Raw genomic sequence first — 16196 nt, forward strand, 5'->3', positions numbered from 1 at the left:
TGAGCGAATAGGAATGTAAACATGTATATTGATCGCATAAAGCAAAGACAAATTTCATTATCGATGAGGCCACACACTTAAAAAAAACAAACGCTAGGAAGTTTGTTAGTGGTAGCCCTCACTGATCTGCTGACGTTGAAGACTTGTCCAGACTCGAAACTGCCGAGTCTACTGCCTGCAACCTACGCAGATTACCAATACATATGCGCTATTTCCTAGTCCATTACTTCCATTCGCTAAGAAAAAGAGATTGGTAATCAGGTATGAATGCGGTAGTAGACTCAACCCGCTGTAGGTGGGGGAAGAAATTCTTAATGATAACCCCCCCCCCATAAAACGCATGAAAACGGCAAAAGGTGATGCGTGACATTTTAGGTTTTTAAGAGTACCTTATTGAAATCATGAAAGGGATTCACCTGCACCAAGTAATCTTGGTCTTTTTTCTGCATGTTGAAGTCCAGCGTATCGAGGTAGCCAGTGTCAATGCCAATTGTACGGCTCACGTCAGAGCTCTATAAATACACAAAAAGTTGAATTAAAAAATTAATTAAAATATTAAAATTAAATTTCTTTTCTACAAAATGAAAATAAAATTCGCCGTAATTTCCACTGATTAAAAACAAACAAATTTTCTGGTACTCAACTGGGATTCTTGTCAACTTATGTACATAACTTTCGGTGGTGTATGCACTACTCGCCAAAACGTTTGGACGAAAAGCGCAACAGGGGGGGGCGATCTAGAGAGAAGTGCAACCACCTTGAAGCTGTTTGAAGAGGCCGGAGAAACGTTTTAGAAGGTATCCTTCCGTCAGGTCCATCACCATGAAATAAGGTATTCCATTTCAATTGCATCAACTAAAAAACATGTTCACTGCAAAAACTGTATTTAGTCAATGAACACTTTTTAAAACATTTGTTTGCTATCAGTTTGCAGAATTATGTCAATGCTAAGCGCGTTTAGATTTTTAATGGGTGGCTACTGGACATTGGTGTTTGGGACTTGAAGACTAAATATTAAGCATCCAAACATGTTTGCAAAGTGATAGCAAAATTGTGATCACAAACAGGTCATGCATTTTATGCATAAACCTATAGGCGAAGTCCAAAATTGAAAAAACTATAAGATCAGAGACGCACACATCGTGTACAAATAGTTTAAAGTGTCAAAATGTCCTAAAGCCTATGAGAAAAAATCGCCCCTGCATGTCTTACCAACCCTAAATGAGGCAGATTATTCTGCTCCATCTCATAACCGGGGCGGAAACCACCCCCTCTAGCACTCACCTGTCCCGCGCTCGCTTTTTACTCAATGAAATGTATGGTTCTGATGTGACTGTCATTTGAAGTGCCCGCGTGCACTGAGCAACTCCAGTGGAGAAAGTATACACTTTTGGCTGACTTTTGGTCTCGGAAAAATGCGCACTGCGCGATAACGGTATTTGGATTTTCACAAATTTGGTGTCAAAATTACTACAAAGAGTTACTCTAAAAAGTCCTAAAGTCTCAGCTCCTGAAAAAAAATGCACAGCGTCGATATCGGAAAAAAATGTCGAGGGGCAGAATCTAGCCCCGGCTCTTTCAGGGTTGTGCATAGCCGTTTGTAACACAGACTGAATGTAAGACGTGAAGGCGCAGACACGAACTGAAGACACGGAGTATGACGTCATTCCACCCAAAAATGAAACAAAATGTCGTCCGAAACTCTGTGATTTCTTTTCCTGAAAAATGGGCTTTTAGATTTATCGTCTCAGGATGCCAAACCTCCACTCCAGTTTTACGCATTTCACCGACAGCTTCAGATGATCACTGAGGAGTAATATATAAGCCTTAAGGGGAAAATGAGCAAAATTCGTGGCACAAAGCGAGAGGGACATCGTGGCACGCCGGTCATGCCAGCATGCGTGTTTGTAAGGGGATACCATGGCAACTCGAGGGAGACAGTCGGCAAAGTTTAATCTAACTCAACCTTGCTGATCGTTCACGGGCTGGTTTGCGTTTGTCTGGGTTGTTGGCGACACCTCCGTTTGACGTTTCCGTATGTCTGCGTTGCAGTTTGGTTCTTGATTGCGTTGCTCTACGCGTTTCTTACGTCGATATTGAAACCAGTCTTTAAAAGGACACAGGTTACATTAGGCTGCAAAATGAACGTGATTGGTTGATGCAGCATGAATGGGTATAAAATCCCTACTTCTGATGGGCCAATACTAGCTCATTGATGTCAACGATGTGGGTCAGATCAAAACTAAAACATGCATGCATGGAAAGTATTCCTTACATTTTTTTTTGAACAATTTTTTTTCTTAACCTTAAACCTTGATGTTTATGAACGCTTGATTTCCATCATTTCATAAAGTGGAAACTCCATGGTTTACAGGTACACTTCTTCCGTTGTCCATCGAATGAGTTGCCTTTTAGTCAACCAGTCCCACAGTGCATTGCTTACGTCTAAAGGTTTATATCAAACGTCCGTGAGATGATCTATTCCTCGACACACTCTGTGTGCATCTTTGAACTCTTCTTCAAAGTATAAAACTACTGAACAGTGTCACTCTTTTGGGGGTTAAGTATAGTGAATCGCACACTTAAAAAAACATTTCAAATTGTCCGATCTTTACTGGACAGCTGGCCTGGGGTGCTGTTTGCCGTGATGTTAATCAAGGAAGTCAATGTTCAGTTTCTATATTTGCTGTATATAGGCCTAAACATATCTGAAAAGGGTCGGTCATTGACCAATTCCAATGTACTTACACAACCAACAAAAGAACATTTAGGAGAACAAAATAAAACTTTCAGTACTTTTGCGCAAAATCAATGCTACGTTCTGGTTTTCAGTTTAAGAATACACATGAAATTTCGCATCTGCATAGAAATCGACAAAGCGCCAAAATACCGGTACCTTTTAAAAATAGCACGTTCTCAACGGTTGTTGTAAAATAATGCTGATGGTTCCTTTAATGGCAGCCAGCTATCAATGCCGTATGCACACTCCGTTTGTATTTACATGTGTACCTGCACGAAGATTCTCTTCATGTTCAGCAGCAGGCACTCCATGATGGCCCCAAAGTAGCTCTGCAGGTCGGTGATCTCTTGTCGTTTGTAGCCTCGGAAATTCTCCATGATCTCTAAGCCTTGCTTCTCGGCAAACGACACCAGTTCCCGGAAGGTTATCTGAGGAAAAAAAGAGGCCAGATAATGAAGCTCAAAGTGTCTGTTTTGTTCTAAGTTCTGCACCTTAAGCCTCTCCATGCACGTATTAGTCATTCAGAGAATGGCCAATGATTTTAACACAGCCCAAAACATCACACTTCACTCGGACGAAGCAAACACGCTATACAGATGTTGACAATCGTCTCATGGTGCACCATGACCTATTTACTCCTATACAAATCCATTTTGTACAGACGAAAATAAAGCAAAACCGTTACCAACTAATAAAAAAATTGAAAATACTGTAAATATTTCGATAAAAATTCTATAAATGTAAATTAGTCATTCTAACTTATAAACATTAATCCCGTCTTCTGTTAAAACGACTTCTTAAAAGTAGTTATAAGTATTAAGCCAGATCAATTAATGGAATTTAAGTATGTATTTGTCAAACTGACCTACATGTACTTTAATCGTAATTGAATTCAAAGGTGTCTGAAATGATTTAACGGTTGCCATCTGCTTTGCATTTAGTCATTCAAAACAACCACCTATAACATTAGACACATGACACATTAGGCGTTCATCTTTTTTTAAAGATTTAGTATAATTTCATAGCGATTTTATCATGGTAAAATCACCAAAAAAATCATTTCAAACAGAGTAAGTAAAAAAAGCAAACCTTTCAGCACTGAATGTAAATTACGCGTATCATCACAAAAGCCTGCAAAGACATTTGACTGAATTACTGTTACATTTAGCAATACAAAATCTCTTGCAAAGAATACACGTATTTACAAAGATTTGAAATGTAATTAATTATAATAGCTGAAATAAATACCTGGTTAGAGTAAACACTCAAACTTCCAATGGGGCAGTTACAGCGACGTACTTTGAAAAACGTTCGGTTTCATTAATCAGTTTCACTTCAAAACATTTAAAACATTTCACACACACAGAATTATTGAAACCCAATACGTAGTATGAAAGACTGAATATTGGATGTCTATTGGTAATAGGCTTCAGCTGTGTGGTTACACGGTTTTAGTTATAAGCAAAGGTGTGCGTGTAAATCTTTTCAGAAATATGCCTGCATGAACACTGTGAAATTCTAACTAAATATTATATCAAGAAAACAAAATAAATTCAATTATCTTGAGAGTTTCCAGCAGGCTCTGAAAAGATATTTACGCGTAGTATTAGGGATGGGGGTTTCTAGTTAACACACTTTTTCCCCATTTTACTCTGGGTACATACCCAGCTAAATTTTTCAAAATCCTAACATTAAAAAACCGTTAAAAGGAGACCCTGTATACCTGCTCGACTAAAATTTAACAATTTTTTTTTTAAAAATCAAAACTTTTTCTCTCATTTCACAAGTGATGACGACACTCTAAACCCCAAGCACCCGTCTCTTCGCTGTAACCGCTGGTGCCTGATATAGCAGCCTTGGGTCGCAACACGAATAAGATCAAAAACCAAGCTAAAGTAGACCTCGGATGTCGAGTTCACGACGAACGAACGTCTACTTACCACACAAGTGGTAAGCCGACGTCAACAGACCTACAGAGGCCCAGACGCTCCAACACATTTTGTTAAGTCTCTGGTTCAAGAGCAAGCCGAAATTAACCGAGTGTTTGAGAGCACCGGTAATTTCTCTTGGACCCCTGAGGAATAATCGAGAACAATATAACAACTGTAACAGGTGTTGGATCTGCAGGGAAAAAAACATGTACCGAAACTACGATACGAACTGCCAGCGCAAGCTATCCGGAAAGAACCCAAGACAAAAGAAGGAAAAACAAAAAGATAATTCGTTTAAAAACCCAAAGGCTTTACACGTGACATTCTGCACAATCTAGAAAACTATGACACCCATCTAATTATGCAAGGTGTGTCTGAATTTAAAAACGAGAAATTCTTTTGTATTGCGAAAAACTCTGAAAATCACGTTTAGCTTTTCTTTCGGCCAACTGCGTTTTATAGACTCATTTAACTCTGTGGCTAGTAAAAGCCTGTCTCTACTCCAGTTCAACCATCTCTTCAAACTCTTTTAGTGTATTGAGAGACTCGTTTGACAACTTGAAAGACCCGAAGTTGCCACACATCGAGCAAATTTACAGTAGCCTCGAACACAAAAGCGTAACCCCGGAAGAATACACTAGAGCTCACCAAGTGTGGTAAGTAGCACGAGTTGTACATACAGACCGACACGTTCTTACTTGCTTTCTTTTTAATTTTAGACGCATTTGTAAAGCCAACCACGGTTTAGACCCAGCCAACTATTTTACAGCACCGGGGTTGTCGTGGGACGGTTTGTTACAACACAGCGATATCGAGTTCTAACTATTGAGGTTGACACGCACTTATTTTGAACGGGCAAACAAGGTGGTATTTCTGGCATTGGTAGTGCTCGTTACATTAAAGCCAACAACTGCCATTTCTCGATTACGACCCCTTTAAACCAGACTCTTACTTGATGTATTTGGACGTAAACAACTTGTACGGTTGGGCCAATGAGCCAGCCGTTGCCCTTGAGCGACTTTTGCTGGTTTAAACCCAAAAAGTTTACCGCCGAACTGAGACAGTCATGGCGTCCTGAAGCAACCGTATGGGTCCAGTCCACTAATTCAAGCCCCATTGAAAACAGTGTAAAATCAGCACCGTTCAGGGCCCAATAGCATGCACGCCAACATCCCTGAGATTTCTGAAACACAAATGAAATTCTTGTCTGGTCACTTATCTTTCAATTTCTTTTCAATTTTTTGTGGGTTAACCAATTACATTTTTAATTATTCCCACAAAACAAAATCACCCCCCAAAAAGTGATTTTCCGAAGTGTGATTGCAGCCATTTTCCAAGTGGCAACCCTCAACTTTCTCGGGCACTTAGGACCATTTTTCAACCGTAGTTTTCAGCCCTTCTGCCTTCATATGAAAGCTCAAAGACCCAGGGAGTTGATCCTGGCAACGATTTACACAATCTCACCATTTCGGGGGCCAAACAATCTCCTTTTTCCCAAGATACTGTGGGGGGCACTTTTAATGCTAATGAGCTGGTCAAAAATTCTTACTTGAATCAGTGGTCTGCACCCGTATAGTTTTTACTCGAAGTAGATCTCGATTACTCCCATTACTTGCACGACTTATACAACGACTATCCATTAAAATTAGGCTACGTGGAACATGGAGTCTAAACCTTGGGTGTGGCAAACGCAGCTGTGGGTATCCCTGCAATGTTGGGTGTTTTGAGCGCCCCCGTAGGCTTAGTGGTGGAAGGGGTTGTTCTCCGTGCGTTTGCTGGGCTCGTTTTGTTAAAACACGCCAATAAACGATTGCGGGTGAAGTCCAAAAAAACACGACCATATCAGAGTGCTGGCTGGCGCCAAACTAAACACGATAGAAGAATATGTTTTTCAGGCCATTAACGACGGAGACATATCTCACGAAGCATTTGTGTTAATTAGGTCAGAGGTCAAGAAGTTTTATCAACTCAAGGAAAAATTGGAATGCATGGATCTACCGAACTTCAAGAAATTAAAAACAGCCAAGAAATCGAAGAAAAAGCAAAATATTATCGCTAGAGAAATGTTTGACATGGAAAAAATAGGTCTCCTGACAGAACTTGGGAGTGTACTTGGAAAATCACATTAAGCTATAAAAACTCCCAAAAGACATTTCACCGGGAGATTGTTAAAGCGCTGCCGTTTTATCCTACTGCCCCTCCTTATCCATCGCAATAAATTAATGATGGCAAAAAGTTAAGGTTCGGATCATTATTATGCAAGCTGCTTTTAAAACTTAATGACGCATAATTCCTTTCCAACCATAGGTCCACTGAGAGCTCCAGAAGAAAAATATTATGAGGAATAATTATATGGAGGCGTTCTGCGATCTGCTTCATTATTATGCAAGCTGCTTTTTAAAAAATTAATGAGGCATACAGATATTGCTTTTACCTCATTTGACCATGGGTCCATTACGTGCGTCAGTAAAAATTATAATGAGGAATAATAATATGGAGACGTATTGCGATCTGCTTCATTATTATGCCAGCTGAATGATGTCCACAGAAATAACAACAACAGCGTGATGGCTGGAAAAATAACGGTGTATCACCGACAGCAGGAATGGCCTTCCAGTTGCGGTTTAAGTTGTTTATAAACAGACTGTACAGAAACAGCAGCGGCTCCTTCAAGTCTTCCATTTCATTCCATTACATCAGCGTCAATATGCTGGGAATTACTCACGCCAGCTTCTTCTGAGCATAGAGCGAGCGCAATTTTGCCATTTGATTTTCACCAAACAAGCAAATTTCAACACTGACAAATTTTATTTTTCACAGAAAGTATTGGCCTGAAAAATATTGAGCTCACAGAAAAAAGGGACAAACAATTGTACTTTTTTATACAGTATGTAGATTGACGCAATCTCAAGGAAAATTGTGCTGAACCGGAAAAATCTTTGACATCCTTGTGATGATGCTCCTCAGTCTCATGGTAGCTGACATTTGGCAAAATGTATGGACACACAGGGAAAAAATCAAGCAATATATCTAGCAAGAAATGAGACCATGGGGTACCCCCCCCCCCAACATGTGCAATCGCTATACACACTCTAGACTGTGGTTACCTAACACATCCCCCTAGATGTCTTAAAAGAATTCCTTGGATTCCAGTGAGACAATGACTAACACAAATGGGGGGGGTTCTCCCCGTCTCATATGTCGCTTCATATGTCAAGCAAAGGAAATGAATGAGTTCACATACCCTGAAACCAAACGATGCAAACAAGACATAAAAGACACTAGACCACAATAATTGAAAATATGTTTTAACATAGTGTTCTACATACCAAAGGACGTTGGAAATATTTAATAATAAAAACAATTCTTTAAAAAAATGTGACTATGACTGTGCTTGGTCAAGGCATCATGATTTTGACCCAATAAACATTGGTCAGTCTGACGACCAGGTAAGTCCAAGATGCGTACTATTATCAAATTTGCTTGACAAAGTCACAGTGGTCGTTGTAGTTTATATTCACAGATGGCTAACTTATGTTTAAGGTGAGTTAACCTAAATGTACAGCATTTCTGACATAAATGATACGAAAAGTTTGCTACATCATCGTACTTGACGAAACTTGAAAAAAAAAATCTTTTCGTACCTCGCCATCTGCGTGGATGTCCATCCGTTTGAACAACGCCTTGGTGTCCCTGAAGTCATCTCCAAATAACCGTTTCTTGTCTTCTTCCGTGAAGTCTGAGCTTGTCTGTGTAGCAGTGAAATTGAACATCACAAAACTACATTCCCATTTGGCAACCACTGAAAAAGTCCATAACAAATGCTCCAGTTAAATCTCCGAAGGTTCCTGACAAACATCCCTCGTGCACACCGTGTACCACCACACAGGTAAATAGAACTTCATATGTGATGAAAATACCTTGCAGGCTAATATGGCATTAATCCTAAATAATTATCTGCACTTAAGTGTTTTCTCTTCCTGCGTCAAAGTCGCATGGTTTTTACAAAATATGGTGGACCGTTTATACAAAAAAGGACTGATTCATGAAGTGTTTAAAAATCTCGAGCAACTATTAATAACTGTATGAATCTTAATACACTAAGTAGAGATACCTCTTCTTCAACACTAAAGAAGCAAATTGAGCATTTGGTTGGCAACGGGGTTGCGAACCTTATTAAGTGTCCTCGTGTCCAAAACAAACGCACATTAAGAAATCTTACAGTCCTGACCACCCGGTGGAAAAATTCCCGGATCCGCCCGTGCTGACAGCTAAGAGGAATTGCGCGGTGGCAAATACTGTACATCATCTTCTTAAATCATCACTCTATACGTTTGTGACATCTTAATGAATTCGCGGAAACACGACAGTATGGGTCATGGGTCCCGATCGAACCTCAACACACCCGTGTTCCTCACCTGGTTCATGGCTTTCTCGAATTCTTGCTCATTGATGGTCCCGCTTTGGTCAATGTCGTTCTCTTCGAGTACATTCATTAGATTAAAAAACGCCGTCACGAGCAACCTGTGCTCCTTAGCTTTGATGACTTGCTCCTTCATAAGTTCTGCCCGCTTCCTGTTGCCAAAAGATAACTTGGTTTTTCGTATCATTTATTTACTGATGCAGAACGTGATTTTCGAAAATCCTTCACATGTCGTCTTACCAAAGTCGAAGATAATGGAAAAAAAACAGTCCTTGAGATTTTTCTTTGGGGAAGGATAATGGGCTTTTTACGGCCATATTTTCATTAATATTTCAACTGTCATTGTTGACATATTCTATACAATCTGTGTTGTTTTCTAATGTAGACATTTCGAGTCTTCCCTTTATTTGTGCGCAAACTCAATAAACTGTTGGCAATTTAACGATTGATCGTGACAACGTTACTCCAGTTACAGACATCCTAAATTACGGACGTTGCACAATAGTGCGCCATCAAGAATTTGCAACGCGTTGGCCAATTACAATGCGCGAAATTTGTCGACCCAATGCGCGTTTGGAAAGGGTCGACAAATTTCGCGCCTTATGATTGGCCAATGTATTGCCACCTCTTGTTGGCGCACTATTGTGAATCGCCCGTGTTGGGAATAAATCTGTTTTGACAACAGTGCGGGATTTTCATTAATGATATGCATAACACAAAAGGCTGACAAATTAAAATATGTAACTGGTTTCCAAAGATCACATCACTAATTACATATCCCAAAAATTTAGGAAATGGAGGATTGATAGTGTTAGGGAATCGTTGTATCATTGTTCTGGCGATGACATCATCCAATCAGCCTGGGAGCGCGAACGGCCAAAAGAGGATTTTTCGTAGGCAGGGAAACGCAGGAACTTTGGATTCGTTTTGGGGTCACAATTAATGGGATAAACATTAAATTTATAATGTTTTTGAAGTGGTTACGTATTTATTTTGAAATACTTTACGTGAACTACATGTTTTCTATTTCTGTAATCCTTTAAGAGTGCTCCTTCACTCCACTTAATTAAATATTCACACATATCTCTCAAGCATTACTTGGCGAGTTTTGTGGGCGGATATTCTTGCTTTTCCGACGGCTTGATGAACTTGTCGAAGCGATCCATCAGCTCCTGCTTCATTACCTCTCTCTCATTCCCAGCATACTAATTAAGACGAAACAGAAAACACACAATCTGATTAGAAAATGGCCATGAAATGTAACCCCATCCTACAGGCCGGTCCCAAGTTTTCCGACGGAATATCTAACCTTGTTACACGGCACTGGTACACCGGTAGCTACTTTCGGAAAACTTCATACCACAAGCCATGCTAACTCCACAATGTCCTGATCACAAACCCTGTATTGTAGAAGGAAACAAAGGGCCCAACCCAACCCAACCGACCGGAGCCGACCCAACCCGAGATGGCCCAACCCGAGCCGAGCTAACCCAAGCTGAGCCGAACCGAGCCAATCCGATTCTCCCAACCGAACCTAAACTAAACGAAACCAAACAGCATTGGGCATGGTGGGAAAAACGACGTTGCACTTGGTATGAGAATGTCAACCTCAAGTTGACATCCAGTGTCTCACCATGAATCTTCAAATAAGCTCGGGCCAGGGTGTAATAGCCTGAGATGAAAAAATATAGCAACAAAAGGTTTTTTGAACTACATGTATAAACTGCTGGAACACTGCATTTGATGGAACCTTAAACCGTCCTTGGAATTTATGTAACATTATGTTAATTTGAAATATAATTATTACTCATGACCATTCTCGTCGCAAAACATATGATAACAAATTTCAACATGGATATTCCCTGTGGCACTCAACAGAAAGTTCCTGCCATAAAATTTACAAAAAAAACAACCTGCAAAAGGGTAACTAATTTTACACTCAAAATGCTTATTATGTCTGATGTTTTATTTTATATATATTCATCTTTTTTAACAAAAAAAGAAAAAAGAAAACTCTCATATTCTCTCAGGGTTGCTGTTGAAGTTCTACACCCTTAACGCACGTATTATTGGAGGGGCTGCAGCTGAATTGCCGCGGAACTGGGGACCTCTTTCATACTATTGCAGTGAGTGAAGGCCTTGCGGAGTTTGTCCTATACAGTATCTTCCCACTTTCCCCAGAGATTTTTTTTCAGTAGGAAAAAACCTGCGTCTCCATCACGTGCCATGTTATTCAGTGTTGCAGTCCTCGTACTCGAGAACATCTCTGGTACTTGTACTCACAAAAATGTACTCGTACTTGAACTCCATGAAAAAATTCCATGTACTCACCAGGTGTGGATCGGAAAGGGAGGGGGTGCGGGTCAGCACCCCGCCGACACCAAATAATAATGATAAAACAGTAATTATATTTACAAATAGGTCATTTGGGAGACATTTTGTGGTAAATTTTTCAGCATTAGGGAGACATTGGCTTTTAGGGAGACATTTCAGTGTCTCCTTATTTTCAAACTACCAGAAGGAGGCCGAATTTTACCGTTCATATTTTGAGAGATGATAGTTTAGGGCCTAAAATGAAAACATACAAAATTTGGTTCAGATCAGATTAGGGAATATTGAATTATGGGACAGTTAATTTGAAAAAAAAACATTGTGCACGTTCCTATGGGCATGTCTCCCTAATGACCCATTAGCAGTAATAATAGTTCTTACCTCGTCTTTATGTAAATCATAAGTGGGTAATTTTTATAAATTCAGGGTCCAAAATTGTGACATTTTTGTGTCCCTTTAAAACCTGACCTGTGTAATTTGATGTGGAAATATCACTAAAATTGATTTTATTTCCATTTGTTTGGTAGGTAATTTGAATTATTTCATCATTCTTGGAAATTAGAGAATGAGTTCTGAACTCACAAAATCATATATCAGATTTGACAGGAAACGAAAAAAATTGGTCCCCTAATTACCTAAGTGCACTTTATGAAAAGCTCTCTTTTCGATAGTTTCCTTTATTGCCTGTGGAAATAATTGTTTCACAAATTGACGCTGATGCTGATGCGGCTGCATTGTATAAAATGTACATTTAAAGTCACAAGATCACGGTGTGAATCAGTCATTGAATCTGGCCGTTACGGCTTGTTTCATGAATACAGAATAACATGCATATAATGGAACACGACAAGGCACCATGCAAGCGTTTTAATACTGGCCCCATGAAAATGGCGCTGGCGCCTAGGGTGGAGTATTTGCAAAACAAATAGGCCTACATTTTAAAATCTGGGATGCAATCTGACATTTTAGGCTATATGCAAAATTTAAGGTCGTGAAAAATTCACGGAAGACATAAATCCACTGGCCCATCGGGTTGTGGAGTACCAAGGTATAGTGGTTGTGGTGTTCGCTTCCCGTGCGTCGGTATCTCGGTTCACCCCTCCCCCAATGCCACAGTGCTTGTGTTCCTTGGCAAGACACTGAACTACAAATGCCACTCTTTTTGACCAAAGAAATCAAGAACTATATTGATCATTGACATGAAATTTGATCAAAATTCAATCTAAAAATTGCAACTACATCTACATATGTTTATATCTGCCCGTTCAATTTCATCAGGATTCTTTGTTTTTTTAGCAGCGCAGCCAGTGAATCTCTTTCATGCAAATAACACTACTGAACACACAAACGTGGCAACGTAGCCAAGGCAGAGGGACGCGCGCCCTCTTTCATGCAAATAACACTACTGAACACACAAACATAGCAACGTAGCCAAGGCAGAGGGCGCGCGTCCGTCTGCCCTCTCCTAACTTAATCCGTAAGGAATTACTTGAGGATATCAGACGGAAAATACGCTCTCCTTACAATGGATTATACTTGTGTAAAAGCTCCTTTCCCCTTCACGGACAAAAATTTGCTTTTTAAAGTGATGTGAAAAAGTAATATTTTCGGCATGACACACTGTTTGAGTTGGTTCTGTTACAATTGGTAATACATGCAGGATAGGTCACGCCCTGATTTACCGTAAAGTGACTAAACTATCGGGTCTACTCCTAATTTCGGACTTATGATACATGTACCTCCGACCTACCAGTAGAATCCCGAATGTTTTGTCGTTCCTTTCACCAAAACGCTCCTTTGGCTCCCACAATTTTGGCAGCTCCTCAATGGATTTAAACCGGCGAAGAAAGGAATCCCCTTTTTCCATGGACAGAAACCAACCTGAAACGGAGGAATGATACGCCGTAGGAACTTATTCAACCTTTTTCTTTTTTTCTTTTTTTTTCAGCAACAAACTCGTTCAGACTGGCGTAGCAGAGTTGTGCAAAACCAATTTCTTTTTTTTTTTAATTGAGAGCGACTTGGGTTTTAGACAGCCGTACTCAGTTCAAGCGGTGAGCAAGAGTAGAGATAGACCCACACAATTTTCTTCTTAATCAGCTTGTATATATACGCACACGGACATGAAATGAACGTAAATCCGGCCATACTTAGGCCGTACTTTGATATGTCAGTCTGAATTGCGATCAAACATAGTTAAGCAAGGTTTTCGATGGTGTAAGCTTACTTTAAACTCATATACAACTAGGATATTAGGTTGTTGTTAAAACAGCCATCAAAGAGAATGAATGCCAAATATTCAAACAAATGTAAGGCATATCTTTAGACCTCAAAGGGCATTGACTGAAAAATCCACATTCCATGTTCTTCAAGACCAAGGCTGAAGTTTTTGCCCCATAATTCAGTTTCAAGGCAGTCTTGAGGCCAAGGCCGGGCATCAAGGCAAGGCACCATAATCTTGGTTCTTGGTTTACTCGTCACCCAGTGCCCAAACAGGGCGGTTATTAGAGCTGGTAGTTTTGAAAGGTGATTGGCTACATTGTGCACGACCCGTGACCGCCAGGTTATCACTTCCTGTTGGTTAGCGAAACGTTATACGAAATGTTTGATTCGCCATTGGCAATGCTAAATCACAGACAAAGTGTCTGTTATAATAATGATAAAAACATGGCCTTGGTACAATCACAGTGTGGTAATTCATCTTCTTACTAAGTATCACCGATCACGCGTCTTTTGGCCATATATTTCGAGTCAAAGGTTATCTGCATCCATTTTTGATGAAAGAATAAAGTGCATGGTGTACTATTTACAATACACATTTCTCTCTCCGTAGCCTCCCTCCAGGCGACGCAGCTACACGACGCGACGGCACGACGGCTCTCTTGCGTCGTGTCGTCGCGTTGCGCCGTCACCTTCTTGCTATTACGTTTGTACACATACAACGCGTCGCGTCGTGCGTTGCGTCGTGCCGTCGCCCATCGTGTCGTGCTGTCTTAGGTCCTTTCTATGGTGTACTATTTAATATACCTTTCTTTGTTGCATTTTTTCCGTCTAAACGTCGCCCTTTCCGTCGCCCGTCGAGTCGCACCGTCGTCGTATCGTGCGTTGCGTCGCCTATTGCGTCACCTGAAGCACGACGCGACGGCCGACACGATATACGACGCAGCGCACGACGGTGTAACGCGACGGGCGACGGAAGGATCGACGTTTAGGCAGAAAAATGCGACAGGGAAAGGACGTAAAACAGCACGACGCGACGGGCCACGGCAAGACACGACGCACGGCCCGACGTGTCATGTGTGTACAAACGTTATGGTAAGAAGGCGGTGCGACCCGACGGCACGACGTAAGGGAGCCGTTGTGTCGTGTTTTTGTGTTGCCTTAGAAGAGGCTAGAGAGAGAGAGAAATGTGTGTCGTAAATAGTACACCATAATAACCACCGTTTTTGTAACGCATTGAGCAAGCTCGCGCGCCTGGCAGAAATTTACCTACAACGCTCTGTGCGTCATTAGCTGTGACCCCCACCGCACGGTTCGGGCGCTGGGTGACGAGCAAAGGTTCTTAGACGTCCTGCCTTGAACACAGAGGACGCTCGCTTGTGCGCTGATACACCGCAATACAACAGACATCTTGTAACCTGATAAACATATTTTATTTTTGTTGTCAAAAGGTTGATGACAAGCCTTTTGGCTGACGTACATGTGACAGTGTACATGTATTTTTCGTGAATGTTTTTTCGTTAAATTTTTGGCATATCGGATTTTCCCTTTTACGGCACGGGCGCCCTGGAAAGGCAAGGGGAGCACTTGACCCTGACAAAAAATCAAAAACCGAAAAAAAGAGGGGAATAGCAAAAAGAAAAAAATCACGGAAAAGGGGATAAAAAATCACCGATTTGATCAAAGTACCTACCCAATCCCACTTTTAATTATTCATTAACATTGAAGATGCCCCTCCCCGGAAAGTCCCCTGAAAAGAAAGTGGTTTGCCCCCTTGGAAAAAAACCTGGCGACGTCCATTTCCACGCGAGTAGGCCTATCCATGTATATTTCCTTGGAGAGAATCGGGTTCCTGTTCCGAACTACCCGTAAATACCCACCACAAGAAGTCATCATTATGATTTACATAGACAAAAATATTTTGTATGCCTTAATGGCGTAAATAAACTCAGGGCAACTGAGCCAAAAAGGTAGGCGTGCAAAGGCCCAAGGGTCACATAGTTTCTCTGAAGTATTTAAGGTCTGGATAACTTCACATCATTAATGTAGTCAAGTAGGTTGAAGTAGGGACTACAGTACCTTACACAGGTTATGTATAGGTTATCGGAGCATTAGAGGGGCTGCAAATCTCAAGTTATTTTTACCGTCATAGCAGTGTATTGGATAATTGCAGAGCAGTCCCCCGTCCACAAAGTAGTCGTTGGTCTTCCCTTTCCGAACTTTCACAGGACAAAACACACCTGAAGGGATAAACAAACCAAGTATTCAATTACAAATATTTCGTGTGTGTGTCAAACAACGACGCGGAGTTCTCTATACATTCACAACTATACAACCGAAGAATGTGACAAAATATTGCCCCATTACAAGGGTCTTCATATGACACGCACACTAAAAAGTGGAAGAGATAGCGACATGAAGGCAATAATCACTCTCTGCCCCTCACTTTTTCTGGCTGGACAGAGTCACCTCACTGTTATGGGCTATGTCTCAAACAATGACAAACGAGCAATTAAAATACTGCATTCCTAGAAAAAAATCTGAGCACTCG

At 40.8% G+C, this 16196-nt stretch overlaps 1 protein-coding gene across 9 annotated transcripts in view; it reads right to left on the reverse strand.

Moving 5' to 3' along the window:
- LOC110984974 (uncharacterized) overlaps positions 1 to 16196 on the reverse strand; it is a 41293-nt gene that overhangs the window by 2892 nt on the left and 22205 nt on the right. For 5 of the 9 annotated variants that reach the window (XM_087139323.1, XM_087139312.1, XM_087139307.1 and 2 more), the window contains 7 exons: positions 15790 to 15885; positions 13176 to 13306; positions 10193 to 10299; positions 9090 to 9246; positions 8316 to 8420; positions 3010 to 3168; positions 390 to 512 (listed from right to left, as the gene is read on the reverse strand). In XM_087139323.1, the coding sequence (XP_086995449.1) occupies positions 390 to 512; positions 3010 to 3168; positions 8316 to 8420; positions 9090 to 9246; positions 10193 to 10299; positions 13176 to 13306; positions 15790 to 15885 (878 nt within the window). The remainder of the gene's footprint in view (positions 1 to 389; positions 513 to 3009; positions 3169 to 8315; positions 8421 to 9089; positions 9247 to 10192; positions 10300 to 13175; positions 13307 to 15789; positions 15886 to 16196) is intronic. The other 4 variants (XM_087139318.1, XM_022245645.2, XM_022245644.2 and 1 more) reach the window with 1 other exon arrangement.

Source organism: Acanthaster planci, linkage group LG01 (assembly GCF_054643075.1).
Source record: "Acanthaster planci isolate LZ-2023a linkage group LG01, COTS_SCS, whole genome shotgun sequence".
Lineage (NCBI taxonomy): Eukaryota > Metazoa > Echinodermata > Asteroidea > Valvatida > Acanthasteridae > Acanthaster > Acanthaster planci.